A 26,471-nucleotide genomic window follows, 5' to 3' on the forward strand; every position below is an offset into this window, starting at 1 on the left:
GTTATGCCATACTCAATATGTATTGTGTGCCGAAAGTGTAGCAGAACTTTATTATAAAACATATAAATAAAACAGAACTGGAATGAAAGCCTTCAGAGCCTCTTAATGACCAACTTTTGCGTTAAATGTCTATTGCAGGATCCCAAAATTTCATGTCAGTGCTAAATCTGACACTGGACGTCGCGTCAGAGACCGCATCGTCTTTGTGACTTGCATGCTGGCTTCTGTCTGCTCATCTGCCTTTTGGCCTGATCTTCCAGTCCATCATGTCAAGTATTGTCCCCCCAAGTCCTGTGAAGAGCACTTCTTTCTTTTAAATGTTTTGTTGCCTGTCATTTGTTTGAGTTGCTTCTTCCTGCTAGTATGTCATAACTAATGTTTGTGGATGAACTACAATAAAATCCATAAACATTGATCAAATAAAATGAAGGATATGTGTCCTGCACTTGTGCTTGTTTGTCTTAAGAATCTCTGTTCTGATTGTCAGTGGGAATGGCAGTTAATAACACATTCTCCAATGACACATCTCTGCTTGTGTAGTATCTCAGACTGGTTTCAAAGCCTTTTTGCTGGAGGTAATACACTCTTCCATGGTCAATCAGATGCTTACAAAGCCGTCCGATCTGTTCTCGATCTTCAACTGACATCAAACTGCGAAGAGGGAATGTTAACAAATGAAATCATGAGCTTAACATAATACTTATTGGTCGATCAGCAGAAAACTCACCCGTTGAGAGTGTCTGGCAGAGCTTCCTCGCTCATCTCGTGTTCTTCCTCTTCATCGGTTTTAAGTTCAGTTGTTTTTTCTGTTATCTTGGAGCTGAATTTTCTCATCCCGCAAGTGGCCCAACTTGACATGCGCTGAAAAGCAGCAAACTCTTCCGGTCCAAGACCTTTCTGCCTGAAGAACTCTTTTCCCACGTAGTGACTCCAGTCGCAACGGTGGTGGCAGCAGAGAGCAATGGCCAGTCCTGACACTATGAGTCCTTCACCAGTTTCCCTGCCTTCGGTTGAGGGAACAGGCTTCATATCATCACCAGCACCCTCCGTCTGATTAAGTTTTACACGCTTGGTTGGAGGGTCATCATCTTTGTCAATGCAGTTGTGCTCAAATAAACAGCGAAGTGCCAGATCTGTGAAGACAAGTTGATACTACATCAATCTTGCAGGACTGATACCACGATGACAATTATTATGTTTATTGAATTCTAGTCTACCAGTTGCTGCACCACAGAGGTGCTTCCCAACACCAATAACAGGAAGTCGCTTTTCTCTCAGGAGAGGAACTTTCCCTGAAAGGTACAAAGGGGAAATATTATTTATGAGAAGATCAAAGAAAAAGTCTGAAAAACAATATTAACATCATAAGGACCTGTTTTAGAAGCTTACTCACGTAAATCAAGGTGCTGAATATCAACCTGAAGCCTATCAAATGTCGAGTCTGCATTTTTGTGCTTGCCATCTACCTTAAAAATCGCATCAAATTCAAATTGAACCTCACTTTCTAGCAGAAAGAACAATATTTTGCTGTATTTGAGGAAAGGATAGCTTCATGCAAAGGACACCAAACCTTAAAGCGAGTGCTGGACCTTTCCACAAGTAAAAAATGGACATTTTCAGCTGCTTTAAGTGCAATGTGAATCCAATGTGACAGTTTTCCCTTCCCTGCCCCAAACTCTATGTAGCATCTGTTTGGACTGAGCAGTTCCAAAATCTCCATGTTTCCAAGAATCGAAGCCTGTGAAATCAGATGATATGATATCAAACCTGCACAAACCTGCAGATGATACGTCTTTACTAATGAGGTTTCAACCAAAGCTTCAAGCAAATGAGTTTTTATCAGGGTTGGAGCAAAACTCTTCAGGACAGTGGCCCTGTAGAACTTTAGTTGCCCATCCCTGATATAAAGTACAGTATGTATAGTTCTGGAATGATTTACCTGTTGCTTGAGGTGTTTAAAAGCAGAATCTCCATTTTTTGGGTCATTTAGAGGCTCATATAGAGCAGAATGTGAGAGTGTTTTTTCAACGAGTTTGGTATTTAGACCTGAGGAAAACATACCTCATAATTACACAAAAATGACATTAATCCCTCCAACATCAAAGCCACCAATTCTTATTTCCCCTATTTGTTCATAATGTCTTTTGGCATCAAATGAATGAATAACATAAACAGATTTGATAGTCGTGATAAAACCCAAATGACAGCTGCTTACCTTGTAATGCAGTTTTGAGTTTCACAATCAACTCATCCAATTCCTCTTTGGATCGATCGGCAATGGATACCTGCATTAACACATCATTAAGCACTTATCTTCTTTAAAGGTAGGGTAGGTAAGAATTGGTTAAAAAAATTGTTTTCCAAATTTGTTTAAACGTTTTTTATCTATCAATAAATAATTAAAATGTAAGTACTCTAAAAAAGAAAGTATAAAATTTGAGTGTCTGTGGACCTCTCACGACTGTTTTAAAGACAGCTCATTATTTCCATTCACTCCACCTTCTCCCTTCTGGGCTCTTTCCAAAGCCACGCCCCCAAAATACATGAACGCGCCAAACCGACCGGCGACAGCTCAGCTGGAACACGCATTATTTACCTGAGAGGAGCGGTGTGCATGTAGTGACATCATGTCAGAATCACATGTAATAAAAAATCTACAATTATCAGTATGAATATAAACAAATAAGATGTCTTTTAGTACTCACTATCAAGCTAGAATACCGGTACTGGACATTTTTAAAATATATTTTTGTTTAATTCGGTAACGAGCTAATTATATTTATAAGGCAAAGCTAAAATTAGCTAAAAGCTAACATTCCCCCCCCCCCCCCCCCCCCAATAACATCAGTTATACTGTGATGAAGAGGAATTTCGCGTAAGATTCATAACATATACTGTGTTTTGCATGTAAGAGTTTTCATGATGAAAGCATTGCCGATTAGTTCTAAAAAAAAGTTCCTGGATGCGGTGTACTAGCTTTTACACATGCATTTTGTTATCTAAAGTTACATTTTGCGCAATTCAACACAACAGCGATCAACTTGAGCTAAGCATATTGAGTATTTATTATCTCTACTAATGGCTAAGTGTATAACATTTTAACTTTATGCTAAGTAATGTTATGCTATATTATGCAGCTACATGTGCTAGTTAGTAGTTATACATGCTTCATGAAAACATAAACTGAAAAAATGTATAATCAAAATGATAGATCACCTGTCCAGCAGAAATACAGTCAGCAATGAGTAATTTTTCAGCCCTTTTAGGTCCCTTAGTTCTCGACATCGTTGGAAAGCCAAGCCCATATTTACTTGCGTTTGATTTCATTGTTTATCTAAAGACTTTTGCCTTTACATGTAGGCCTAGTGTCTTCATTTTTTTGCATTGTTTGGCTTCGCTGACTGCAAAACCCAGCACCGTGCATTTTGAATGCTTTTGCTCTTCCTAGGGTTGCAATTAGCAGTGTTTGTTGCAGATTAAACAGTCTAGAGTTAATTGATTTTTATACTCTCTTTTTAAGAGTACTTACATTTTAATTATGTATTGACATATAAAGAAAGTTTAAACAAATTTGCACAAAAGTGTTTTAGATCATTCCTAACTACCCTACCTTTAAAGCTATGAAATTTAGATAAATGCTCATAGACAGTACGGTTACCTCTTCTATGGTTTCGTCTTCACTTGCACACCCAGCATTGATGTCCTTCACATAATAAATCTGATATACACAAATCAAACATAGCAGTTATTAGCAGAAGAACTGTGCTATGAAATTTACTCTTGAGAGATAAGGGTTGGTGGAGTTATTCATACATACAGGTTTTGGTTTCTCCTTCGAGTTACATTTCTTCAGATGTTTAGCCAAATTATCTTCAAATACAGTGCTGTTTAGAAAAAGAGAGATGGTTTTTGTTTCAATTTCAAAATTAGCCAGTTAACGCATGCATAAAAATTATTCAGTTTAACACGTTAAAACTATTTAACACCATTAATGGAGGATACGTTTTTTCTGTCATCATTTGAGTACCGTGACATAATATGATCACGCTCTTATTCATGCAAATGTTTTTAAAACCATTCAAGCGTGACAAGACAAAAGAAAATGTCTATGAATGTCCTGTCTATGGCTGCGTCCGAGAAACCTAGGGTGCTGAATTGTTTCTTCGCTGCCTTATTAGACAATGACTTGTAAGACGTTTGTGCATGAAGGCAACTCACAATACGAATTTTGGAAAGACTTCTAAGGCAGCGTAACAGTTTAATGATCTACAGCAAAAAAGAGAGAGCTTTGGTGAGAACTAAAGAAATATTTAATTACTACAATAGTAATTTCTTGCTAGAAATGACATCAGAAGTGGAAAATATTGGTCAAAAACTTGTATACAATGTATACACTAACTGACCAGCATTATATAAGTAAAAATATACCCTATTTAAGCTGTTTATACATTAATTTAATAATAGTAAAAAATTATAATAGCAAAAATATTAAAAATGCAGATTTTTTAATTGCAATTACAGAAATGTGTGATTAATAAGTTCATTTTAATTAAATGACAGCATATATGTGTGTGTGTGTGTGTGTCACAATCAAAAATATGCATAACACAAACATAAAATAAATATGTATCTTTGGTTTTATTGGTTAATTTAAATACTCCTCTTTTGGGTTTCATAGCTGTCATTTTTGTCAACAGTCAGACATTTATGAAAGTATAATATTTTGAAAATATTTTTTTTTTTACAGTATAATACACAGTAACCTTTCTATCTTGACTGTGGTGACAAAGATGGAACTGAAAAACAGTTTGACACATTAGTCATAATTCACTAAATTAGTCAGTATTCATATTAAATATTTAACACGATTTAAAATGATTTATTGAATTTCCAGAACTATTTGCACTGAACTACAAGTTCCACGTTTATACTTCTGACTACAGAAACCTCTTCAAACTTTTCAGAAGAGTTAGTCTTACTGAGAAAGGTCTTACTGTTTTGGGTCCAAAGGACAGGGGATTCGTTTTTTCTCACTCTCTTCTCCCTATATGAAAATGACAAAGTTTAAGCAAACAGTTACTTATTTGATAAACTAGTATTAATGGGAGCAAGGTAAGAAGAAGCGCGTTCATTCAGAGCAGGATAACATGTACATTAGAACGTATTTTCACTAACATACAGCATTTGCATGTTCCCCGCAGAAGGTTTTCCCACTTCCAACAATCATTTTGCAGTATCGTTTCTTTTTTACTACATAAAAAGCACATCGGCCAGGTAAAGGCGCTGACACGCCGTCCCCTGTGGATCCCTCCATGCTGATGGACGGACGAACCTGACTGACTTCCGCAAGACATTTCAAAATAAAAGTCGTCAACGACAAATGTATGTTTGTGACATTGTATATATTTATGTATTATTATTATTATTATTAGTAGTAGTAGTAGTAGTAGTAGTAGTAGTAGTAGTAGTAGTAGTAGTAGGGGAAAGAGGAGGAGGAGGAGGGAAAAGGAGGGAGGAGGAGTGTTGTTGTTGTAGACTTTTATCGTATATATTTAATGTTTTTGTCGAAACCGGAATTGCATCGTCATCATTTGTTTTGTCAGTCAGCTGGTCATTTACATACTGCCGTATGATCATGTTAGTTTGTGTTTGGGTTCATTTCGCGAGAGGCGGCACGCGCACATTCTGTGTGTAGTTGCACAACAGATTGTAAAATGTTTATGGAAGATGTTTGTAAAGAACCTTGCACTATTAGGAAAGACTCACATGTGTGAGTTACACAAACAGGAAGCGTGCATCACATGCTTTGTCAAATCTATGATAAAGCATAATTTATGGAAGTATTTTTTTAATGTATTTTTAGTTTTTATTCCGGAGTGATTCTGGATTAGGGATGTTAGCGTGTCTCGAAACTCAAGTCATGCTTTAACTTTCAAAAACAGGCAAGTCTTCTTTATATTACTTTTTTTAAGTAAAATATTTGAATATATTTTTAATGAATAACCTTATGATTATTAGACTTGCATTGTATATAGGCTATAATAGTTTTTGGATTTTTAATTATGCATATCGACTATTTTTGACTGCAACTCATGTCCAAATTCTCACCTAATAGCCTTAAAGTCATAATAAACCCACATCCTGCTGACAAGATCTCCAATGCTCTAAATGAAAAGGAGTCGGTGTATAGAACCGGTTCTATGCGTTGCATAGGGTTTATCTTATCGTTTAAGTCTCAGTTGTCTTTACTATTTCAAGGATATGAAGCAATAAAATGAAGACGGTTGATCAAGTTGAAAACTTCTGGTGATGTTTATCTCAGACAGGTTCGTGCCCAGACTTGAGAGGTCTAAAGTCACATGACAGTAACATGATTTTGCTGAGTCCACTTTTTGTGCATTAATTTATGTATACGGTAAAATTGTATCTTCACTGTTGTTCATCTTTCAGCCGTTATAGGCGTAACTTACAAAAGCACCGCGCTTTCATAAATTTTTGGTGTAACTTTCATTGAAGGAAAAAAAAAATGTAGGCCTACTGCAGCTTTTGCAATTTAATGTAGCCTATGCCGTGGATAGTCTATTGATCTAGTTGTCTTGGAAACACAACCAGGTTATTTTTATTTGTCAATTCCCACTTTTATTCGGTTAAATTGTGGTTTAGACCTGGTTTGGCGTAAATATACTAGTTAGGCTACTGACCTACATTCAACACAAAGAAAGCTTTATGGTTTTACCAAACGGTTATTGTGTTAAAAGTGATGTTGTTAATCTACATACCAAGGCATTTTTCTTTCATGGATGGTTCAGTAGCTGTTGTACATCGACGTCTCTGAAATGCAAAAACTGCAAAAAACATTTAAAAAAGTTAACGGGAAAAACGAAACAGAAATGCTTTCCACTATCTTATTGAAAACAATATACAATTTTAATAATTTAGTGCTTGCCAAACACAAGTTTTGTTACTTTTAACGAAAAACAGATTTCTTTACAGTATTGTTTTTGTCAACTCCGTTAACTGACAATTCTGTCACATACTGTCAACAATGTTACTCTACCCTTACAGAATTTGCCATTTTAATCTTTTTAGCTAAAAACTCTACTTGCTAGCATAAAGCTAGCACAGAGCACTAATAAAATCATGATTAAAAGACTTTTAAACAACTCACTGTGTAATCAGTGATAGATTCTGTTTTTCTTTTAACATTGTGTGACACAAACAATTTTGACATTTTACAAAATAACTTGGTGTAAGAACTTTTTAGATTAAAATATTTTCTTTGAGATAGCGCACACACATTTCAATGCTTCAGATCTTATCAGTGAGGAAAAGTGACATAAATTCCTGTATCTTGCTGTTGTTGGACATAATTCTGCCAATTTAAAGGCAAAGTGTGGTACGGTAAAATAATTTACTCAAGATTTATGGACACACATTTTTGCAGTTGTGATTACAAGATAAAAGCTGTTGTTGTACAATTTAATGTTGTAGAATTAGGAAAATGACTAATTAGTACTTTTATAAATACAATAAATGAGATATTGCCAAAAGTAAAATAAAATATTTTGATTACACAATAATACATGGTGGGGAAAAAAATCAAGAATAAGAAATCATGATTTTCAGCTATACAAGGCACTTTTTAGAGAAAATATTGTATTGTTATGGCCTGCAACATCTTGTGATCCATGACAATAAGTAGCAAATTGTTAAAATAATAAAAAGTATATAACCATTTGAAAAAATATTATCCTACATCATATAATCACCCATATATAGAAGAATATGGGGCTCATACTTATGGAAGTTTGTTTTATCTCACAATTCTGACTGGCACAGTTTTGACTTTTTCCTGTCATGGTAAAAGTCATAAGAGTTTGTTTCTGCCACAAATTAAAAAAACATTAATATTTCAAAATATATATTTTCTGTAAAGCAGAAATTTATTTTCTGTAAACCAAACCCTCATCCTAACTACAGTAAGAACATTTAGTTATTTGTTAAATGTATAATTATTACACTGTAATTGTACTGACACCTTAAAATAAAGAGTAAACCAAAAACATATAATGCAATCCAATACCATGATGAATAGATTCCTGCTCTATTTTGTATGAAAATTCCTGCGTATCGAAGCGGTGTCATGTGCTTGTCATCTTTTTCCTCCAAACTAAACAAGGAAATCACATGGCAGTCAATTCAAAGAATTTGCCCTCAAAATTTTCGCTTAAGGCTAATAAAAATGACAATGGATTTCACAACATCACAGTATCTTGAAGTGTTCAGCTACAATGTCTCGCAGTCCTTCCCTTCTTCACACTTACTGGCTCAGATTTATGGTTTGTAATGCTTTTCTGTTTGTTTTGTTGGTAAAGCCATGGATGAGCTGGACCCGGAGGAGAAGTTCCTCAGGGATGCCAGGAACGGGAACCTAGAAGGTATCCAGAAGCTTTTGATGTCCAAGATAAAGGAGGAGGCTAAGATCGACATCAACTGCAAAGGTGCGACACATTTCCATTGGCCGTTCATATCTTTCTAGACCTTTTTAAGTACTTCTAATGGCATTGCATTGTTTCAGGCAAGAGCAAATCAAATCATGGCTGGACGCCTCTTCATCTGGCCAGTTACTTCGGACACAAGGATGTTGTTGAAGCATTACTGAAGGTATTGATCTCAGTCTTTTGATATAATTTTGATGAACAGCTCTGGAAAAAATTAAGAGACCACTTAAGATTGATTGTCTCTTTTTTTTCATAGCTGTATATGTGTGTGCAATGTGTATGTTTATGAGAAGAATTAGATTGGAAGAAGGGCTTTGTGAGAGTTTCTGATTTGAGCTCTTCTGTGCTTCCTACAGGCTGGAGCAGAAGCCAACGTGCCAAATAATGTTGGAGACACGGCCCTTCATAAAGCAGCATTCACAGGGAGAAAAGTAATATGCACTGAGACTATGGATAATAAGCAGTTATTTCCGGTTATTTGATGGATAAATGTCCCCATTTAGAGGGTCTCTTAAAGAAAATAGCACCCAACATTTTAACAACAATTAGACTGTCCAAAACAAGGATAGAAATACATTTGCAACCTTTCAGATCATAAAACAACTTGGCATAAATAATATAATATAAAAAAAAACAGTATTAATAATTATTAATACAATTATGTATTGTTAATTATTATACATTTTACAATTACTTAATAATATTTGTATTAATAAGTATTAATAATATTACATTTATTATTATTATTATTATTATTATTATTATTATTATTATTATTATTATTATTGATATTATGTAGTTAGTAATATTCTAATTATTAATAGATACTCATAATGAATATTAAGTTTTTATTGACTTGAAAAATCTTGGCATAAATATGACAACAATAGTAATTTATTATAAAACAATTTATATTATGTTTTATTATACATTTTCTAATAACAATAATATACATTTTATTATTATTACTCTTTATTATTATTGTTAATAGTATTATGCAATTAGTAATATTCTAATTATTAATAAAATACTAATAATGAATATTATGTTTTTATTGACATATTTAATTAGTAATATTATAATTTATCATTATTAATTATTCATATTATGCAATTAGTAATATTCTGAATATAAATAAAATACTAATAATTAATATATATTTTTATTGGCATATTTTTATTCATATTAGTATGTAATTAGTAATGTTCTAATTATTAATAAAATTCTCATTAAGAATAATATGTTTTTATTGTCATATTGACAACCACTTGGAATAAATATTGCAACAACAATGGTTAATGATGATAATAATAATAATAATAATAAAAACAATTTATTATTATGATGTTACTATTATAATAATTACAATTTATGTATTTTAAAATTACAATCATTTTTTTAATTATAACTATTTATTATTAGTATGCAATTAGTCATATTCTAATTATTAATGAAATACTAAATACTACTATGTTTTATTTATAATTTATTGTTAATACTATTTTATTATTATGCAATTAGACATATTCCAATTATTAATAAAATACTCATAATGAATATATATAAAAAGGTTTTTACTTTTATTGACAAAAGAACTAGGCATAAATATGACAACAACAATTGTAATAATGATTATTATTAATAAAACAATGTATTATTATTATTATTATTAGTATTAAACAATCTATAATTGCAACAATAGTAATTATATTATTATTATCATCATCATATAATTAGTAATTTTCTAATTATTAATAAAATACTTATCATGAATATATATTTTTTTACATTTATTGACAGAAAACAATAATTATTAATTAAATGTTATTATTATACAATCTATAATTACAATAATAGTAATTTCATGAATATTATTAATATTATATAAATAGTAATATATTAATTATTAATAAAATATTTATAATGAATATTATGTTTTTAACCGAAATAGCTACTCAACTGAATTCTGAATACCAGATGTATGCTGAATGGCGAACACTGATTGGTCTCTGAATGCTGAATGCTGATTTTGCTGTTTAGGAGGTTGTCATGTTGCTTCTTCAATATGACGCTTGTCCTTTTGTCATCAACGGGACGGCGCAGATACCTAAAGATGTTACTCAGAGCGTTGAGATTAAAAGCATGTTGGAGGGTAAGCATGCTGAAACTGCATGAAATGTCCCTCTACTAAATGTGTGCTGAAGGTGCTTTGGATAAAATCTGCCGAGTGCCGAATAATTTGTTCCTAAATTATTGCTAATACTTGTTTACTAACTAGCTGCGGAGAGGACTGAAGAGAGGAAACTAGAGGAGCAGCTGCTGGAGGCGGCGCGGGAAGGGGCCATAGCTACCCTCACTAGACTGGTAACATTTGCCTAACCATTTTAAAGACGTCTACATCATTTCACGTTGTTTAAACGCTGATAATAACTATCTTCTTAATTGTGCAGCTAAACATGAAGAAACCCCCGGACATAAACTGCATGGACCTGCTGGGAAACACGCCGCTCCACTGCGCCGCTTACAGGGGTCAGAAGCAGTGTGCCGTCAAACTCCTGCAGCACAAGGCCAACCCGAACGTCAAGAACAAAAACGGTACTGGGCGACAACTTAGTGTGCCATCATTTTCAACATCATATTAACTCATTATATGCTCAATTACCTGTGCAGTTCTATAAATGTTCTGTTTCAGTTTTGTTACTGTACAGTCCCATTGATTTATGAATCATCTTTTGTGGTCACTCATAACATGCTGATGTTCTTTTTGCATAATTGTTTTCAGATCAGACTGTTTTTGACTTGGCTAATGATGCTGAAATGAAGCAGATCATTGCAGGAAATGTTGTGAAAGTAGGTTCATTTAACTGAACCGTTCTGATGTAAGAGTGTCACAAATGTATGCAATATTTTTATCATAACTTGTGCGGCTGGTTTCAAAAAATACCTTGTCCATCACCATATATCATAACACTGATATTTAGCATAATTTACACTCATTTATGATCACTTTGTACAGGGCATGACGCGACATGTTAAAACATTCGAGGGTCCTCTTTGGAAGGTATGCTTTATCAAACATAATAATATATATATTATTTATTCTTTTTGTATTCTGCATTTATTCATTCTGTATTATTGATTCTTTCTGTTTTTATTATTTATTTAATTTATTCTTTCTACATTTATTTGTTTCTGTATTTGCTTATTTTTTGTATTTATTTATTTGTATTTACAGTTGCAAAAAAAGTATGTGAACCACGTGCAGACTCTGTAAAAATTTGAATAATTTTAACAAAATAAGATAAATCATGCAAAACATGTTATTTTTTATTTAGTGCTGTCCAGAATAAGAGATTTCACATAAAATATGTTTACGTTTAAGTCCAAAAGACAAAAAAACCCAGCTGATTTTTAAAAATATTTAAATAAAAAATTTGGACATCTTCAGCTAGTTCAAAAGTTCCGTCCCTTTTGTATTAATTTTTTTTTATTCAAATCAACTTATAATTTTTACTATTTATTAATATTATGCAATTAGGAATATTCTAATTATTAATGAAATACAAATAATTAATATGATGTTTTATTTATGAATTATTATTAATATAATTTTATTATTATGGGAATAGAAATACTTTAATTATTATAAAATATGTATTAAATCATATTCTTTTTGAATTTATTTTATTTATTTATTTGTGTTTATTCTTTCTGTATTTGCTTATTTGTTTTTATATATATATATATATATATATATATATATATATATATATATATATATATATATATATATATATATAAAGTATTCTTTATGTATTAATTTATTCTTTATTTATTCTCTCTGTTTTTTCTGTATTTTTTTATTTCTTTCTATATTTATTCTTTTTATTTCTTTATTCTTTCTGTTCTTGAATTTCTTTGTTGTTTATTTAATTTATTGTAGAGCTCAAGGTTCTTTGGCTGGCACTCCTACTGGGTAGTTCTTCAAGATGGAGTCTTGTCATGGTACCCTAAACAGTGAGTATCTGCCTCTATTCCCAAAATATAATGACATATGACAATGATAATGACAATGTTATAATATATAATAACATTGAATGATAGCAAAATTGATGGAATTCGACATATTTAGCAAAAGTTGCATAACATTTTTTTGAAAACTGTATTTTTCATCCTTTTTTCAACTCACCAAGGTCCGATGCAGATTCAAGCACTCGCCGGCAAGTTTCCAAACCGCTAACACAAGCACAGTGCATGGTAATAACCATTTTATGATTTATCATAAGATGCCGAATCATGTTGTGTGGGATTTTGAACAAGCTTGCAAAACTGCTTTTCTTTGCAACTTTCAGATTAAAGCGAAGGATAACTGCTATTTCACGGTCAAATACTTTGACGACAGTGTTCACCATTTCAAAGTGTCACAGAAGAACAACCCCGAAGACACCAGAAAAGTGAGATTCCTTTCTGCTCCTTTTCTTAATTCTGGAGTGGAGAGTATTATGTAAATGTTTGTTATTTTTCAGAGATGGCTGGAGGCCATAGAGGAACATTCAGCGTTTAGCACACATTACTGCTCACAGGACCCAGACAGCGAGGAAGAGGAAGACAACATTGTGTCTGTAATTGAGCTTTCTGACTCACTTCAGGTGAGAAATGTGTGTCTTGGCGATCACATCAGCTGATAAAATGCATGTGACCGCCCTTTCTTCCTCTTCTACGAGGATGTTCTGAAACTATCATGTGACAACCTTATCTTTACAGAAATTATGACAAAGATGGCTGGACAAGGAAAGCTATATTCAGTCAGGAAAAAACATTTTAATAAAAATAAAAATGAGAGTATAATATAATATAATTTAATATAAACAATTCCGTTCAAAATCTGTTTTTAAAAGAAGTCTCTAATGCCCACCAAGACAGCATTTATTTGATAGCAATAAAAACAACTATTTTAAATTGTAATAATATTTTAAAATATTACTTTTTTGTATCTATTTGAATATATTTTAAAATGCAATTTATTCTTGTGATCAAAGCTACATTTTCAGCATCATTACTCCAGTCTTCAGTGTCACATGATCCTTCAGAAATTATAATATGCGGATTTGATGCTCAAGAAACATTTATTTTTATTATTATCAATGTATTGAAAACAGTTATGTACAATTTTATTTTTTTGATGAATATAAAGTTAAAAAAGAACAGCATTTATTTGAAATAGACTCTTTTGTAACATTATAAATGTTATTCATTTCTTTAATTTCTTTTCCAATAAAAAATTATTACTGACCCCAAACTTTTGAACGGTAGTCTATAATGTTACAAAAGCTTTCTATTTCAGATAAATACTGTTCTTTTGAACTTTTTTATTCATCAAAGAATCCTCTTTAACATTGATTCAAAATAATAAATGTTTCTTGAGCAGCAAATCAGCGCATTGCTCTTGACTGAATAACTTTTGTAGCTTTACTAAGGATTAATTTATATTTAATTTACACAGCAGTAAAATATTGTGTGTGTGTGTACATACACTAAAATGCCATGAAATGTTGAAAAAACAAGACCACAATTTCAAACAAAAGAGTGTATTTTTTATATATATATATATATATATATATATATATATATATATATATATATATATATATATATATATATATATATATAGACCTATAAATAGATATTGTCTCATGCTCATATATTTCTGCAGTAAAAGGAAAATGAATTCTGACTTCCCCTTTTTGCTTTAACCACAGGAAGTAGTAAAGTTGACTAAACCATACCTTTCCTTACAGTCATACTCATAACCTTTCTCTTCCACAATATCCCTTTTTTTTTTGTCTTGTTCCTCTTTTGTTTGGCAGCGGGCTGAGTTGTGCCATCAGAGATTGGAGGCTGATGTGTTGGTCCTCCTGTCCATGGTGAAAGAAGATGGCCTGGAGGAACGTAAGGGCTTAAATCATCTGCTGCATTTTAATGGCCCAAACTGCATATACTGTAGATCTGTTTTTTAAAGACACAGTGCTTTTTTTTAAGGATTTCCTGCGACAGTCGTTCAGAAGCTGAAGGAGGTCTGCGAAACCTCCAGTGAAACCTGCTCCTCACTGCACCAGTGCCTGGGGCTTTTCTCCAGACAGGAAGGAGTATGTATCTACTGCGCTGCACATGTCCATTATGTATCTACTGCGCTGCACATTTCCATAAGTGCATTAGTGCATTATTATTTGCTTGTCACTGGTTCTCTGTTTGGTGGAATTTTCTGTACAGCATCAAGGGAAATGTAGTTTTCATCACATATTTTGCTGTTAAAGGCCCACTGAATCTCTAACTGTTTCTTCTCCTAATCTCCTCCATTATTACTGTACAATATAGGATTTTGTGCAGAATTAAAATGGGTTTTGTTGTCTCTGCTCTGATTCGGTCATATGATCCGCTCTATATTATAGTTTCTCTGGACCGAAAAAAGACTGTGTGTGCACTGCGGCGGTTCACATGACACTAACTTAATTTGTCCCAATGGAAAAAATATTTACGCAGTCTGAATCGTTCCCTATCCCCTATTTAATGAATTATGTGCCATTCACCATGTAGAAAATAGTAAGTGACCGATTTCAGCCGCAGCTTCAGCGTCTATTTATAATGTGGGGGTGGGACGATTCATATTCTAGAGAGCATTTGATTGGACAGAAAATCTAACAAGAAGCTGAAGTGCAGAGTGATGTCATCAAAATCATTGAGCCGTATTGGCGGAAGTGAGAGACTGTACGTTTCGAATGCTTACATCTTCTAAATGCAAATTTTTTGGAGCACACTAGCTTATAGATAAATCTAACATATTCATTGGGTCAGATATGAGAAATCTACCAGATTATATTCCACAATGAGTTTTTTGCATAGTGGATTTCTGAGTGTGTCTGTTTGTCCAGTCACGCAGTTTGAAACTGGAGCATGAGGTGGAGAAGAATAAAATCCTATCAGAGGCTCTGCAGACGCTGGCCACTGAACATCACGAGCTGGAGCAGTCGCTTGTCAAAGGATCGTCGCCCCGCAGCGTCCTCAGTGAAGACGAGTTTTATGACGCTCTGTCTGGTGGGTACATTATAACATGATGCCTAATTTACTTATCATACGCCTATCACGCTTTTAAATGTTTTTGTTCACTTGTATAATTTAAAGTGTATAATCATTTTAATAGCGTCCATTTAGGCTATTGCTTATTGGCCATAACATAAAAATAATTATCGGCACTCCTAGTGAATGCCTTGAAGGTTTAGTTCAACCAAAAATGAAAATTCTGTCATTAATTACTCAACTTCATGTTGTTCTAAACCCGTAAGACCTACGTTTATCTTTGGAACACAAATTAAAATATTTTTGATAAAATCTGACAGTTTTCTGAGCCATCCATAGACCGCAACATCACCGTAACTTTCAAGGCCCAGAAATGTTAGCCTAGAAATCTAGACGCACCCTACCGGCAGTAAATGTAATTTGCAGCCAGGGTCATCTAGCAACTCTCCGTTGGCTTGCGAGCTTGAAAAGCCAAACTCTGGTCAGCCCAATCACATCGTGAATAGAGTCGGTGGGCGGGGCTTAACATAATGATGGCAGAGTGGGGACGGTTCCATATGCTACTTGAAAACAAAGAAGCTAGCGAACAGCGGTCTTGCCTCGACTTTTTTTGAGAAAAGAATAAAGAACGACACTGAAGTCATTCTTAAAAAAGGAATATGTGTTTTGCCAAAAGTTAAATCTAACTAAAACCGCTTCACCTTCTTCGTTGCTCTTGTTGGTTGTAGCGCTATCCTATTGGATGCAGAGGGAATTTGAAAGACAACCATGTATCCGGCCCCTCGGATTGAGCCCTGCCAATGGTGTGTCCACAGACCCAACATCTTGATGTCAGGCTACAGAAATGTAGTAAATAGATCGTTAAAATAGTCCGCGTGACACCAGTGGTTCATCCTTTTTTTTTTCAAGCGAAAAGAGTACTTTTTGTGCATAAAAACAAACAAAAAATAATGGCTTTATTCAACAATCTCTTCTGTACCATGCCATGTAATCTAGCGATTACAAAGAAAAAAGCACCACAATTTTGCCATAAAAACCCGGAAGCTCTGCATTTTGTGAATAGCCCAACAAAGGGAATAACTTAAGAGAGTGACATGGAAGATAAGAGATTGTTGAATAAAGCCGTTATTTTTGGTAGTTTTTTTGTCGCTTCATAACATTATGGTTGAACCACTGGAGGCACATGGGCTATTTTAACAAACTCTTCACTACATTTCTGGGCCTTAAAAGTTCAGAAAGCTCTCAGATTTCATCAAAAATATCTTCAGAAGATGAACGAAGGTCTTACGGGTTTGGAATGACAGAATTTCATTTTCGGGTGGGCTTACCTTTTAAATAATTGTTCCATGTTTTACAAGTAAAAAAATACATCATATTTTGCAGATATAGTAATGAAGAACATTTAAAATGAAAAGCAAACGTAAATATGCTAATTTCTGTAACGTTTTAGGTGTACCCATTTGCTTCTTTTATTGAATAAAATAGTAGTGATAAAAATGTTTTAGATCATAAAACTGTGCAGAATGAATTCAAACCTGCATTTCCCACATGTGCACCAAGTTCTCAACGATTCACCTTTTATTACAATGAGTTATCTCAAGATAATAAGTATATAGATTTACGTCATTATTCCTATAACACAATCATATGAAATCCATGATTTACAATATCATTAAAGACCATGAGCCCAATTTATACTTATCAACAACTTGCAGTGTAATTACTGTTACAGTCTATCTTCAGAGTGAGCTTCATAATCATGAACCACCTTTCTCAGTGATGTGTCCAGTCACTTCCTGTTCCATGAAACGCCACCTGATCCCCTGCTCAGGTTTCCTCTGAGAGCCTGTTTCTTTCGGCCAGGCATTGTCCCGCTGAGCCATGTCTGTTTGTGCTTGGTTGCCACAGATTCGGACACTGAGACCGTGCTGAGCGGTTTTGAGACGGCCGGCCACTCGTACGAAGACGGAGAGGACCTCAAATCCGAGCTCTACTGCAGCGTCCCAACTCATCTCGGTGGCAGGATGTCCCGGGAAGACCGACGTGGCGAGGAAGAGGATGAAGATGAGGTGGCCAGAGTTAATGGAGTGAGGAAACACAGGTAGGAATGCAGAACAAACAAACTACAATACCAACTTTTCATGGCAAGTATTTATTTTATAAATATTTACCTAAAGTTGGAAGTTCAAAGTAATTGGAAATGTTAAATAAAAGCAAACTTAAAAGTACAGAGTATAAAATTAAATGTTATCTTAGACGTAACATTCGGCCCAGTTTGTTTTTTAATGTCGCTTTGTTGTTATTTGTCCAGTTTCTCAGACGCAACTTCTCTGTTTTGTTTTGGTTTGTGTCTTGTGGTAAATAATTTAGCGAGCCAAGGCCAGAAGAGGTGCTCATAATGAAACAGTAAAAGATTGATGAGGTAGCCGAGTTTAACGCCGTAATTTGAACTTTTAAGGCTCGGCATGTTGACTGATGGCCTGTTGGCGGATAGTTGACTGACTTTACATCCGATCATAGAGTATTTTTATCTGATGTCTGGATAAATCTATTTTATAATATTGTATTTAGAGTAGTGCTCTATACACACACACACACACACACACACACACACACACACACACACACACACACGTGCGTTGTGAATTTCTTGTTATCCATTAAATATTTTGATATATACCCTCTTTTTTAGAAACTTCTCATATCGTTCACAATATTTACTTTATACTTTAACGCCATGCGTACGATGTAAAAGAGAAGGTTTTGGAGTATCCTGAGTATTCGGAAACTGATCAGGACACTGGCCTTGCTTTGCTGAATAAGATATAAAGCTTCCGTTACCTGTCTGATAACACCAGTCTAGACGTGTTCCATCTGTATGATAATGCCAGTTAACATGGAAACAGTTAACTAGTCTGTTTTTCATTATTTTAGTGGAACTGAAGGGACAGTTCACCCAAAAATGAAGATTGACTGTTAATTTACTCACTCTCTCTACCATCCAAGATGAAGGTGTCTTCTTTATTTTATTCAGTAGAACAGTAAAGAAGGTTTTTAGCTGAAACCGTGGTCCTTGGGGATTTATATAATGCAAGTCAATGGCAACTGTTAAAACATATACAGACAAAACTAAATTAATAGCAGTGGCTCCTGACGCTACATTGAGGTCTTATGAAGCGACACGATCGGTCTATGCAGGAAACTGATTTTTTTTTTACAACATTATTACCTGTAATCCACAGCCTCGAGAAACAGTCCTAAGCTCATTCATGACAGTCTGGAGAGCTTCCTGTCACAAGCTTCCTGTCACACAATGATGCATGTGCGGGAGAGGCCTCACACATGAGGCTGACACTGTTTTTGTTTACGACAGAAAGGCAAGACATGTGTTGTTCATCAAAATGGCACTTGCGCTTATACTGGATGCCGAAATCTATATAAAGAATTAAAATTAGGTTCGCTTGCAAAATCTCAATTGGGAACATTTACTTTTACATTTGAGCTACTGCGCATACATCATTATATAATGACAGGAAGCTCGCACTGCAGACTGTCATGAACTGTAAATAATGTTGAGTGAAATGTCCCTTTAATGAAAACAGGATTTTTTCAGAAGCTGAAAAGGCACAGCTCAGTTACTTTTAATTATTCCACAGGACGAGTTTACCAGCTCCCATGTTCTCCAGAAATGACTTCAGTATCTGGAGCATACTGAGGAAGTGTATCGGGATGGTGAGGTTTTTACTATCATGTAACCTTCAACTTTAAGACAATGTCTTTTTTTCATTCAAAACACTCTTTTTTTTCATTCATTCCATATCTCCATCTCTCTTTCAGGAGCTATCTAAGATCACAATGCCGGTTATTTTTAATGAGCCGCTAAGCTTTCTACAAAGGCTAACAGAATATATGGAGCACACTTACCTCATCCACCAGGCCAATGCTTCAGACGACTCTATTGAGAGAATGAAGGTAAAAAAAAACAATGTACACTTTCAATGACAAGCAAACATGACAAGCTAACATGACTATGAAATATAACTAATGGCCAATTAATCTGCCAACTTTTTATCATCTTTGGACTTAAAATATGAAATATTAGTTAACCTTGTACTAAATATCTTGTCAAATAAATAAAATTCATTTTGCTAGTCTAACCTATAGATTTCTAATATCGTCTAAGGAAGTGAATTCGTGTTTTCTCTCTAGTGTGTGGCAGCATTTGCGGTATCAGCCGTGGCGTCTCAGTGGGAAAGGACGGGTAAACCCTTCAACCCCCTGCTAGGAGAAACATACGAGCTAGTCAGGTGAGAGATTGAATGTTAATTTGTTAGCATTACCATTGGAATTATGGTTCGGTCACATTTACCCTTGTTCGGCAAATCAGTAATTTCAGTATGAATCAATTTCACACAGGGTCAAAAGATTTCCCAAACGGATTTCACAGCGAGTTCAAATTCATCACATTGACTAACAGAACGTTTTTTTGTTTTTAAAGGGACTTATGTGTGCGTTTTGCTTCATACAATGCTACACTATTGAGAATAGGCAATGGACCTTTTTTGCCCACAAATTTTTTTCTTTTTCTGACTGTTAATTTGTAACTTTTTCCCCTTAGTGTGTGAATATCAATATATCTGTGTGTTTTGCTCTTGGGTATAGTTACCATGTTTTTTTCCTCAACTTTCAGGGATGATCTTGGTTTCCGGCTGATATCGGAACAAGTTAGCCACCATCCTCCCGTCAGCGCCTTCCATGCTGAGGGAATGCAGAAGGACTTTGTCTTTCATGGCTCCATCTACCCCAAACTGAAGTTCTGGGGCAAAAGCGTGGAGGCCGAACCTAAGGGCATCATCACTCTAGAACTTCCCAAGTAAGCATGGGCGATGGAGCACATATGGACTAATATCTGCACATTGGTTCTCATTTGCTAATAATTGCGTGGACTATTTTGTATTTGTATGCACAGGAGAATTTTTCATGAAAAAATGTTCACCTAATTCACATGTGCGTACAGACATGAATTTGTTCTTAACCTCATTCTTAGTGTTTTCACACCATGGTGGAATTGTTGTAATTGTTGTAAAAAAATTGTTGTGAGATTCTGACTTGTAAAAAGAGTTCACGACCTTGTAAAAATCGTAATTACAACTTGCAAACTGAATTTTCTGAGAGCTCCAACATGTACCATGTAAGCATTGTACTGTAAGAGCAATAATGTGCTATTTTAGTTCTACAAAAAAAGGACATTTGTTTAAAGATTTGTTAACTGGTCAATTTGGGTGTCCCCCAAGGCTCAAGTCTGAGTCCGTTTAGTTTTTCATTTTTTGGTATGAAAAAAAAAAAGTAACTTAATTTGGTAAGATTCAGACCGTGTGGAGTGTGGAATGGGGTATAAAACACAATTGATTTTGAAAATGACTTACAATTTCAATGTCACCAGTTGTCATCTTATAATTACAGTAATTACGACATGGCGTGCGTGAACCCAGCATAATGTTAAGAAATCTGGTGTATTTTAAATGAGCCACTAGGTGCCTGAGGCTAGTCATTTGCATAAAACATGGCTGAACCATTTTTAGATAAGGGCATTCCACACAACCTCAAAACAGTTCAAACACAATTAACACTTTCTATAAAGACCCAGATTACAGACCTCTAATTAGCCAGCTGTACAAATTCACATCGGTGTTGTTATAGAGTGAAACCTCACAGCTCATATTTTATGAAGCTATCCTTATCCTTCCCTAGTATATGATGTAATATATTTAAGATTAAATATAAATAAAATATAAAATGTGTATAAAGTTTAGAGTTGCAAGAATGTTTGGAACATTTCTGAAACTTTTTTGAAATGTTCAGTCCCTTCGCAACCCTAAAAATGTCTTCTAAAAACATTTTTTAGCCCTCCAAGAGTACAAGAATTTTGCATGTGTGTGATTTAATTTTTCTAAAAAATGTCCTAAATATAGAATAACTTTTGGTACGAAAGTTTTTGGTCAATCATGATTTGTTTGTGAAAACAAATGAATGCGTACACCCGGTTAGAGACACAGTGTTTTAGTAAATGTCATATATGAAAACTCGTTACAGGCATAATGAGGCGTACACATGGACGAACCCCACGTGTTGTGTCCACAACATCATCGTGGGACAGCTGTGGATCGAACAGTATGGCAGTATGGAGGTTATCAACCACAGGTATCAACCAGACTCTTCTGTAAATGTAGTTCTGGTTTCACTTTACAAAGTTGACTAATGACGGATTATTTTGACTGATATATGCCAATAGAACTGGTGAAAAATGCTGCTTGACTTTCAAACCATGTGGCCTTTTTGGGAAAGAATTACATAAGGTTGAAGGCTACATCCTGGACAAGAGGTCAGTGGTTTGAGAGTTTAATTTCAAAGATAATTGTTCACACCAAGGCCACGCTATTTTACATTTATTGTTTGTTAATTCCACATAGCAAAAAGAAGGTTTTCATTCTTTACGGGAAATGGACGGAGTGCATGTACATAGTCGACCCAGTTCTGTTCGAAACTCAAAAGAAGAATGATAAGAAAGCGTCGGAAGACAAGAAAAGCAGTAAACAGGTGTTTCTGAACGTTTACATACAACATTCGTCAAGATACCCGTCTATTGTCATGGTGCCAGACTAATAAGACTAAATGTGAGAGATACAGTACATGTTTTATAACTGTTTTCTTTGTGTTTCAGCTCTCTCAGACATCAGAATCAGAAGAATCACCTCAACCAGGTGGAGATTCACTGGATGTGATCCCAGGAAGTCAGTTGCTCTGGAGAATAGCACCTAGACCAGCAAACTCTACCGAGGTCCGTTCCAGAATAATTGATGCTCTAAGATACCTTGTCCCTCCTTTTCTTTAAAAAAAACAATGCAAGTGAATGAGGCCAGTTTATGAATGTTCATAACATCATGGTTTCAATAGTATAGCTGCAAGAGGTGAACAATATCTGTTGACGTGATTTGACACAAAGAAAAGGGACGAGTTAGAATTAATTTTTGTGGTAGTCAACATTATGCCACAAAATCTGTCAATTGAACATTTCTATTATATTTTTTTCATTTTTCCTATATATATTTTTTGCATATAAAAAGATGTACAACTTCACTACATTCGCAATGCAACTCAACGAGCTGGACAAAGAGATTGAAACGGTCATCCCAAAAACGGACAGCCGACTGAGGCCAGACATACGGGCCATGGAGAACGGAGATATCGGTATGTGTCTCTATATTTCTGTGGACAGTTTTGTGCCATTGCTGTGTTTATGATGTAATATTCGAAATCTATAGAACTTCTCGCAAAGCAGCAACATTGAAATATTCAGAGATTCAACTTCCTTTTTTGGTCATCCCAGACCTGGCCAGCGAGGAGAAGAAGCGACTGGAGGAGAAACAGAGGGCGGCACGTAAGAACCGCTCGAAGTCGGATGATGAGTGGAAGTCGAGGTGCAGAAATAATCTTTTACAGTTTTGTAGTTCCACACAATTATGCGATTTTTCAAAAAGTTACTAGTTATTTTTACTACTTAAAATCATAATCAATCAAGTAAAATGACTAGTCATTGCCTAGTAACTATGCTATGTAAGATGCACATGTAAACACATATTTTGTTGTTGTTGTAATATTAGGGTTTACTTGTGACTAACAGCATAAATTGTTTTATGCACACTAAATTTAGTCATTTATTAGACTTTATTACACCATTTATTATCTTTAGTTTAGTCCTGATTTACTGGACACTGTCCTTTGCATTGAATCCTATTTCCCCTTTTGTTTCTTTTGGCATTATCATCTGTCCTGTGACTGCGGAGAGCAGAAACGTCGCCTTGGGCCCCAGGTTTGATGCTTGTTTTCCTAATCTGTCCTTTGCATTCAACTGCGTCTGCAGTTTCACTCCTGAATCCCTCCTGGGATCTTTGTACCCACAGTCTGTAATTATTGCACAATTTATATTTATAAAATAACATTTGCAACTATTTATCTCATTCACAATGATAGTAAAACATTTGTGTGTGGGCCATTATGATTAAAAAAAACTATTTAAACCTCAAATAGGTCAAATTAATACTAGTATTACACCAAATTTATAAATATAGTAAGTCTACAGTCTTTTTCGGTTATTATATGTAAATGGCACTTCACACCAAAGGAATGAGTGTTGTTTTTTTTGGTCCCCCTTAGACAATCTATTTTTAATGTGGAATAAGACAACGTAAACAGAGCTCTCTGGCCTTCTACTGCGAGGGCACGGTGAAACTTTACACCCGGTTTAAGTGTTACAGCCAAATGCTCCACTGAATCTATTAAATGAAGAAAGAGATTATTGTAATGGGGGTCAAAGAAACATTTTCTTACTGATGTTTGGCTAAGTTGACTGACCACAAGTCCCTTAGGTCCCTGGTCCCTTTTATAATCAACTATCATGTTTTTATGTGTTTTCTGATCTCAATCTTTTATCGTTGCCCAAAACAGGTGGTTTCATCCAGGTCCAAATCCACACAATGGCTCTCAGGACTGGCTGTTCTCCAGCGGTTACTGGGACCGTGATTATTCCCAATTACCGGACATATACTGATCAACAGGAATCTTGCACTGTCACTGATAAATGTATAGTTAAGACTACCCCTGATTTAACTATAAAAACAAGTACCTTAGGCTGGTAGGACAGATTAATAATTGAAATATCACACATACAGTACTTTTTCAAAAGGCAACTTTGTTTTAACCCTCATTCTTCTCTTAGGTCATTTTGACCCTAAACTTTTTTGTTAAATTTTTTTAATCAAAAATTGAGTGTTCATCGGAGTGGTCCAAGACCGTAGGACTTTTGTCGCACTTGAACCATGAATACACAAATAAATTGACTGGATTTGAGGAGTTTATGGGTTTGAAATAAAAAAGGAAAAAGTCCTTTCCTCACAGGTCAATTTGATCCCCTTGGGAATGAATGGCATATGAGGAACGCTATATAGTATACACTGAAAACCTAACACTAAAACTTTACCAAAAATACATAGTGGCATGAAATATCATGTTATATTACTTTTTCCCCACAAGAGGTCAGTAGAGATGCCCAAATTGACCAATGTAAGATATTTTGAGTTGATTTGAGCTGTTAGCTGTTACTTAGAATTTAAGTTTGAAGAATGTGCTTAAATGATATTATTTATTGATAAAATCTAGTCATTTAAAGGTTAAAAAAATCTGCATTAAAAAAATAGACTAAATATTATAAAAATTAAACGATACAAGCTTTCTGGATAAAATTTTCGGGCTTCGGGTCATTTTGACCACCAAGGGAAGGATGGGGGCTCGGTATAACTGAATTTAGATTTTTCAGTTTCATATTTAGATGCATATGCAACAATGCATAGTCACAAGCTGGCCATGATATGGTAATATCAGTGTACTGTATTAGCAATAATGTAGGATTTGTAAATTTGTGTGCCCTCCCAAGGCTCAAGCCTGAGTCCAATTCGGTTTTCTGTTATTTGGAGAGAAAAAAAAAAATCACTTGTCACTTTTAACTTAAGTTTTTAACATTCCTACTGTACCGAGTGTGGAATGTGGTATAAAACACAATTGAGTTTGCAAATGACTGTTACGTTTGGATTACAGCTTTAAATATGCAAATTCACAGTTCATATTCTCCACTCACAACACAGTATTAGAACAGTGAGTCTATTTCTGCTGCTCTTTTTGTTGTGGTTGATTTTTATTTAGAGGGATGCCTCCATGGTGTCACTAATCTATTGAACTAATGTCTTGTTATATTATTTTATAATATAACTAGCTTCTTTTAATTATGTATTTATCATGAGTTAGCTATTCGTCTGTTTTAAAATTGAAAGTTCGTCAGTAACAGAAACATGGAGCTGTAATAGTAACTTAATGCAGTCTTTTAACCCCATAGCTATTTATTTTGTGTGGGTGTGTTACATGTTCTTGTGTGCATATTTTTTAGAGATTTATCAAAAATGCCTACAGATGTAATGCACAAAATTGTTTAAAAGGCATTAAAGATTATATTTACATCACATCGAAATAAAATGAAAAAATAAGTGTATGATCATTTCATGCAATATGAAAAGACATTATGATGGAAATTGATGCAGAGGCATGGATTTTACAAGACCCCTGAATGTGTCCTGTGGTATCTAGCACCAAGACGTTAGCTACAAACATTATCCTGCTGAAAGAGGCCACTTCCACCATGAGACCACAATTGTCATGAAGGGGTGTACCTGGTCTTGTGAAACTGTCCAGTTGGTGGCACATGTCAAATTTACATCTACGTGAATGGCTGGACCCAGGGTTTCCCAGCAGAACAAATGCCTAGCCCTAGAGTATTACACACCAACTTGTCATCACACTGTGCATCCTGGTGCCTTCACCTCCCCAGGTAAACGGTACACATGTACACGACTGTCCACATGTTGTAAAAGAAAATGGGAATCATCGGACCAGGTGACCTTCTAACACTGCTGCAAGGTCCGGTTTTGGCGCTTTCAATAGTGGACAGGGGTTATCATGGGCACTCTAATTGATCTGCAGCTACACAACAGAGTGGAATGTACTGCGTTGTTGTGACCAGTTTGTGGGACATTCCTCTCATAACCATTAATATTTTGAGTGGCTTGTGCCACATTAGACCTTCTGTTGGCTCTTATGGTATCAGTAATCGTACATCAATAAGCCTTGGCTTGGGCTTGTGGTTTGTCTCTCCCCGAAATACTGCCCACCAGGATCAAGACACAAGCCTTGACGTTTCAGATAATCTGACCTAGTCACCATGCTATACCAATTTAATCTTTGTCAGAATTACTCAGATCTTTGTTACTGCCCATTTATCCTGTATCTAAC

The 26,471-nt window shown here is 34.8% G+C and overlaps 3 protein-coding genes across 6 annotated transcripts in view; 2 read left to right on the top strand and 1 right to left on the bottom strand.

The window, feature by feature from the left end:
* The window catches only part of lrrc39 (leucine rich repeat containing 39), a 48,510-nt gene extending 48,233 nt beyond the window's left edge, over window positions 1–277 (top strand). For both annotated transcript variants that reach the window (XM_067415804.1, XM_067415805.1), the window contains exon 9: window positions 139–277. In XM_067415804.1, coding sequence (XP_067271905.1) covers window positions 139–209 — 71 coding nt within the window. In that variant the 3' untranslated portion in view covers window positions 210–277. The remainder of the gene's footprint in view (window positions 1–138) is intronic.
* trmt13 (tRNA methyltransferase 13 homolog) lies at window positions 23–5,322 on the bottom strand. 2 transcript variants are annotated; one of them, XM_067415802.1, is made up of 11 exons: window positions 5,180–5,322; window positions 4,995–5,044; window positions 3,818–3,884; window positions 3,659–3,718; window positions 2,216–2,285; window positions 1,940–2,046; window positions 1,571–1,738; window positions 1,394–1,466; window positions 1,218–1,292; window positions 728–1,133; window positions 23–651 (listed from the first exon to the last, which is right to left on the bottom strand). In XM_067415802.1, exons 1-11 carry the CDS (start codon window positions 5,312–5,314, stop codon window positions 462–464), a joined length of 1,401 nt encoding a protein of 466 aa, XP_067271903.1. In that variant the 5' UTR covers window positions 5,315–5,322; the 3' UTR covers window positions 23–461. The 2 variants fall into 2 exon arrangements, with proteins under 2 accessions (XP_067271903.1, XP_067271904.1); XM_067415803.1 differs by having other exon boundaries at window positions 5,176–5,320.
* Window positions 5,323–5,598: 276 nt separating this feature from the next.
* Window positions 5,599–25,111, top strand: osbpl1a (oxysterol binding protein-like 1A). Of its 2 annotated transcripts, none has more exons than XM_067415806.1 (29): window positions 5,599–5,942; window positions 8,376–8,501; window positions 8,579–8,664; window positions 8,858–8,932; window positions 10,542–10,653; window positions 10,780–10,865; window positions 10,952–11,096; window positions 11,284–11,351; window positions 11,518–11,562; window positions 12,445–12,518; window positions 12,695–12,758; window positions 12,854–12,955; window positions 13,028–13,150; window positions 14,369–14,450; window positions 14,541–14,647; window positions 15,431–15,593; window positions 17,484–17,676; window positions 19,232–19,307; window positions 19,413–19,547; window positions 19,785–19,882; window positions 20,266–20,448; window positions 21,669–21,776; window positions 21,868–21,957; window positions 22,046–22,172; window positions 22,297–22,413; window positions 22,700–22,823; window positions 22,963–23,053; window positions 23,425–23,445; window positions 24,081–25,111. In XM_067415806.1, the coding sequence occupies exons 2-29, from the start codon at window positions 8,378–8,380 to the stop codon at window positions 24,181–24,183; spliced, it is 2,922 nt and encodes a 973-aa protein (XP_067271907.1). In that variant the 5' UTR covers window positions 5,599–5,942; window positions 8,376–8,377; the 3' UTR covers window positions 24,184–25,111. The 2 variants fall into 2 exon arrangements, with proteins under 2 accessions (XP_067271907.1, XP_067271908.1); XM_067415807.1 differs by lacking the exon at window positions 5,599–5,942 and adding an exon at window positions 6,155–6,326.
* Window positions 25,112–26,471: the final 1,360 nt, after the last annotated feature.

Source organism: Pseudorasbora parva, chromosome 14, assembly GCF_024679245.1.
Source record: "Pseudorasbora parva isolate DD20220531a chromosome 14, ASM2467924v1, whole genome shotgun sequence".
Taxonomy (NCBI): Eukaryota; Metazoa; Chordata; class Actinopteri; order Cypriniformes; family Gobionidae; genus Pseudorasbora; species Pseudorasbora parva.

Coding starts and splice junctions, on each gene's coding strand:
- trmt13 (XM_067415802.1), bottom strand. CDS start 5,314: ATGGAGGGATCCACAGGGGACGGCGTGTCAGCGCCTTTACCTGGCCGA. Junction 5,045..5,179: donor GCGGGGAACATGCAAATGCT/GTATGTTAGTGA, acceptor ATTTTCATATAG/GGAGAAGAGAGTGAGAAAAA. Junction 2,286..3,658: donor AAGACGAAACCATAGAAGAG/GTAACCGTACTG, acceptor GTGTTAATGCAG/GTATCCATTGCCGATCGATC.
- osbpl1a (XM_067415806.1), top strand. CDS start 8,378: ATGGATGAGCTGGACCCGGAGGAGAAGTTCCTCAGGGATGCCAGGAAC. Junction 10,866..10,951: donor TAGCTACCCTCACTAGACTG/GTAACATTTGCC, acceptor TTAATTGTGCAG/CTAAACATGAAGAAACCCCC. Junction 21,777..21,867: donor ATGGAGGTTATCAACCACAG/GTATCAACCAGA, acceptor ATATGCCAATAG/AACTGGTGAAAAATGCTGCT.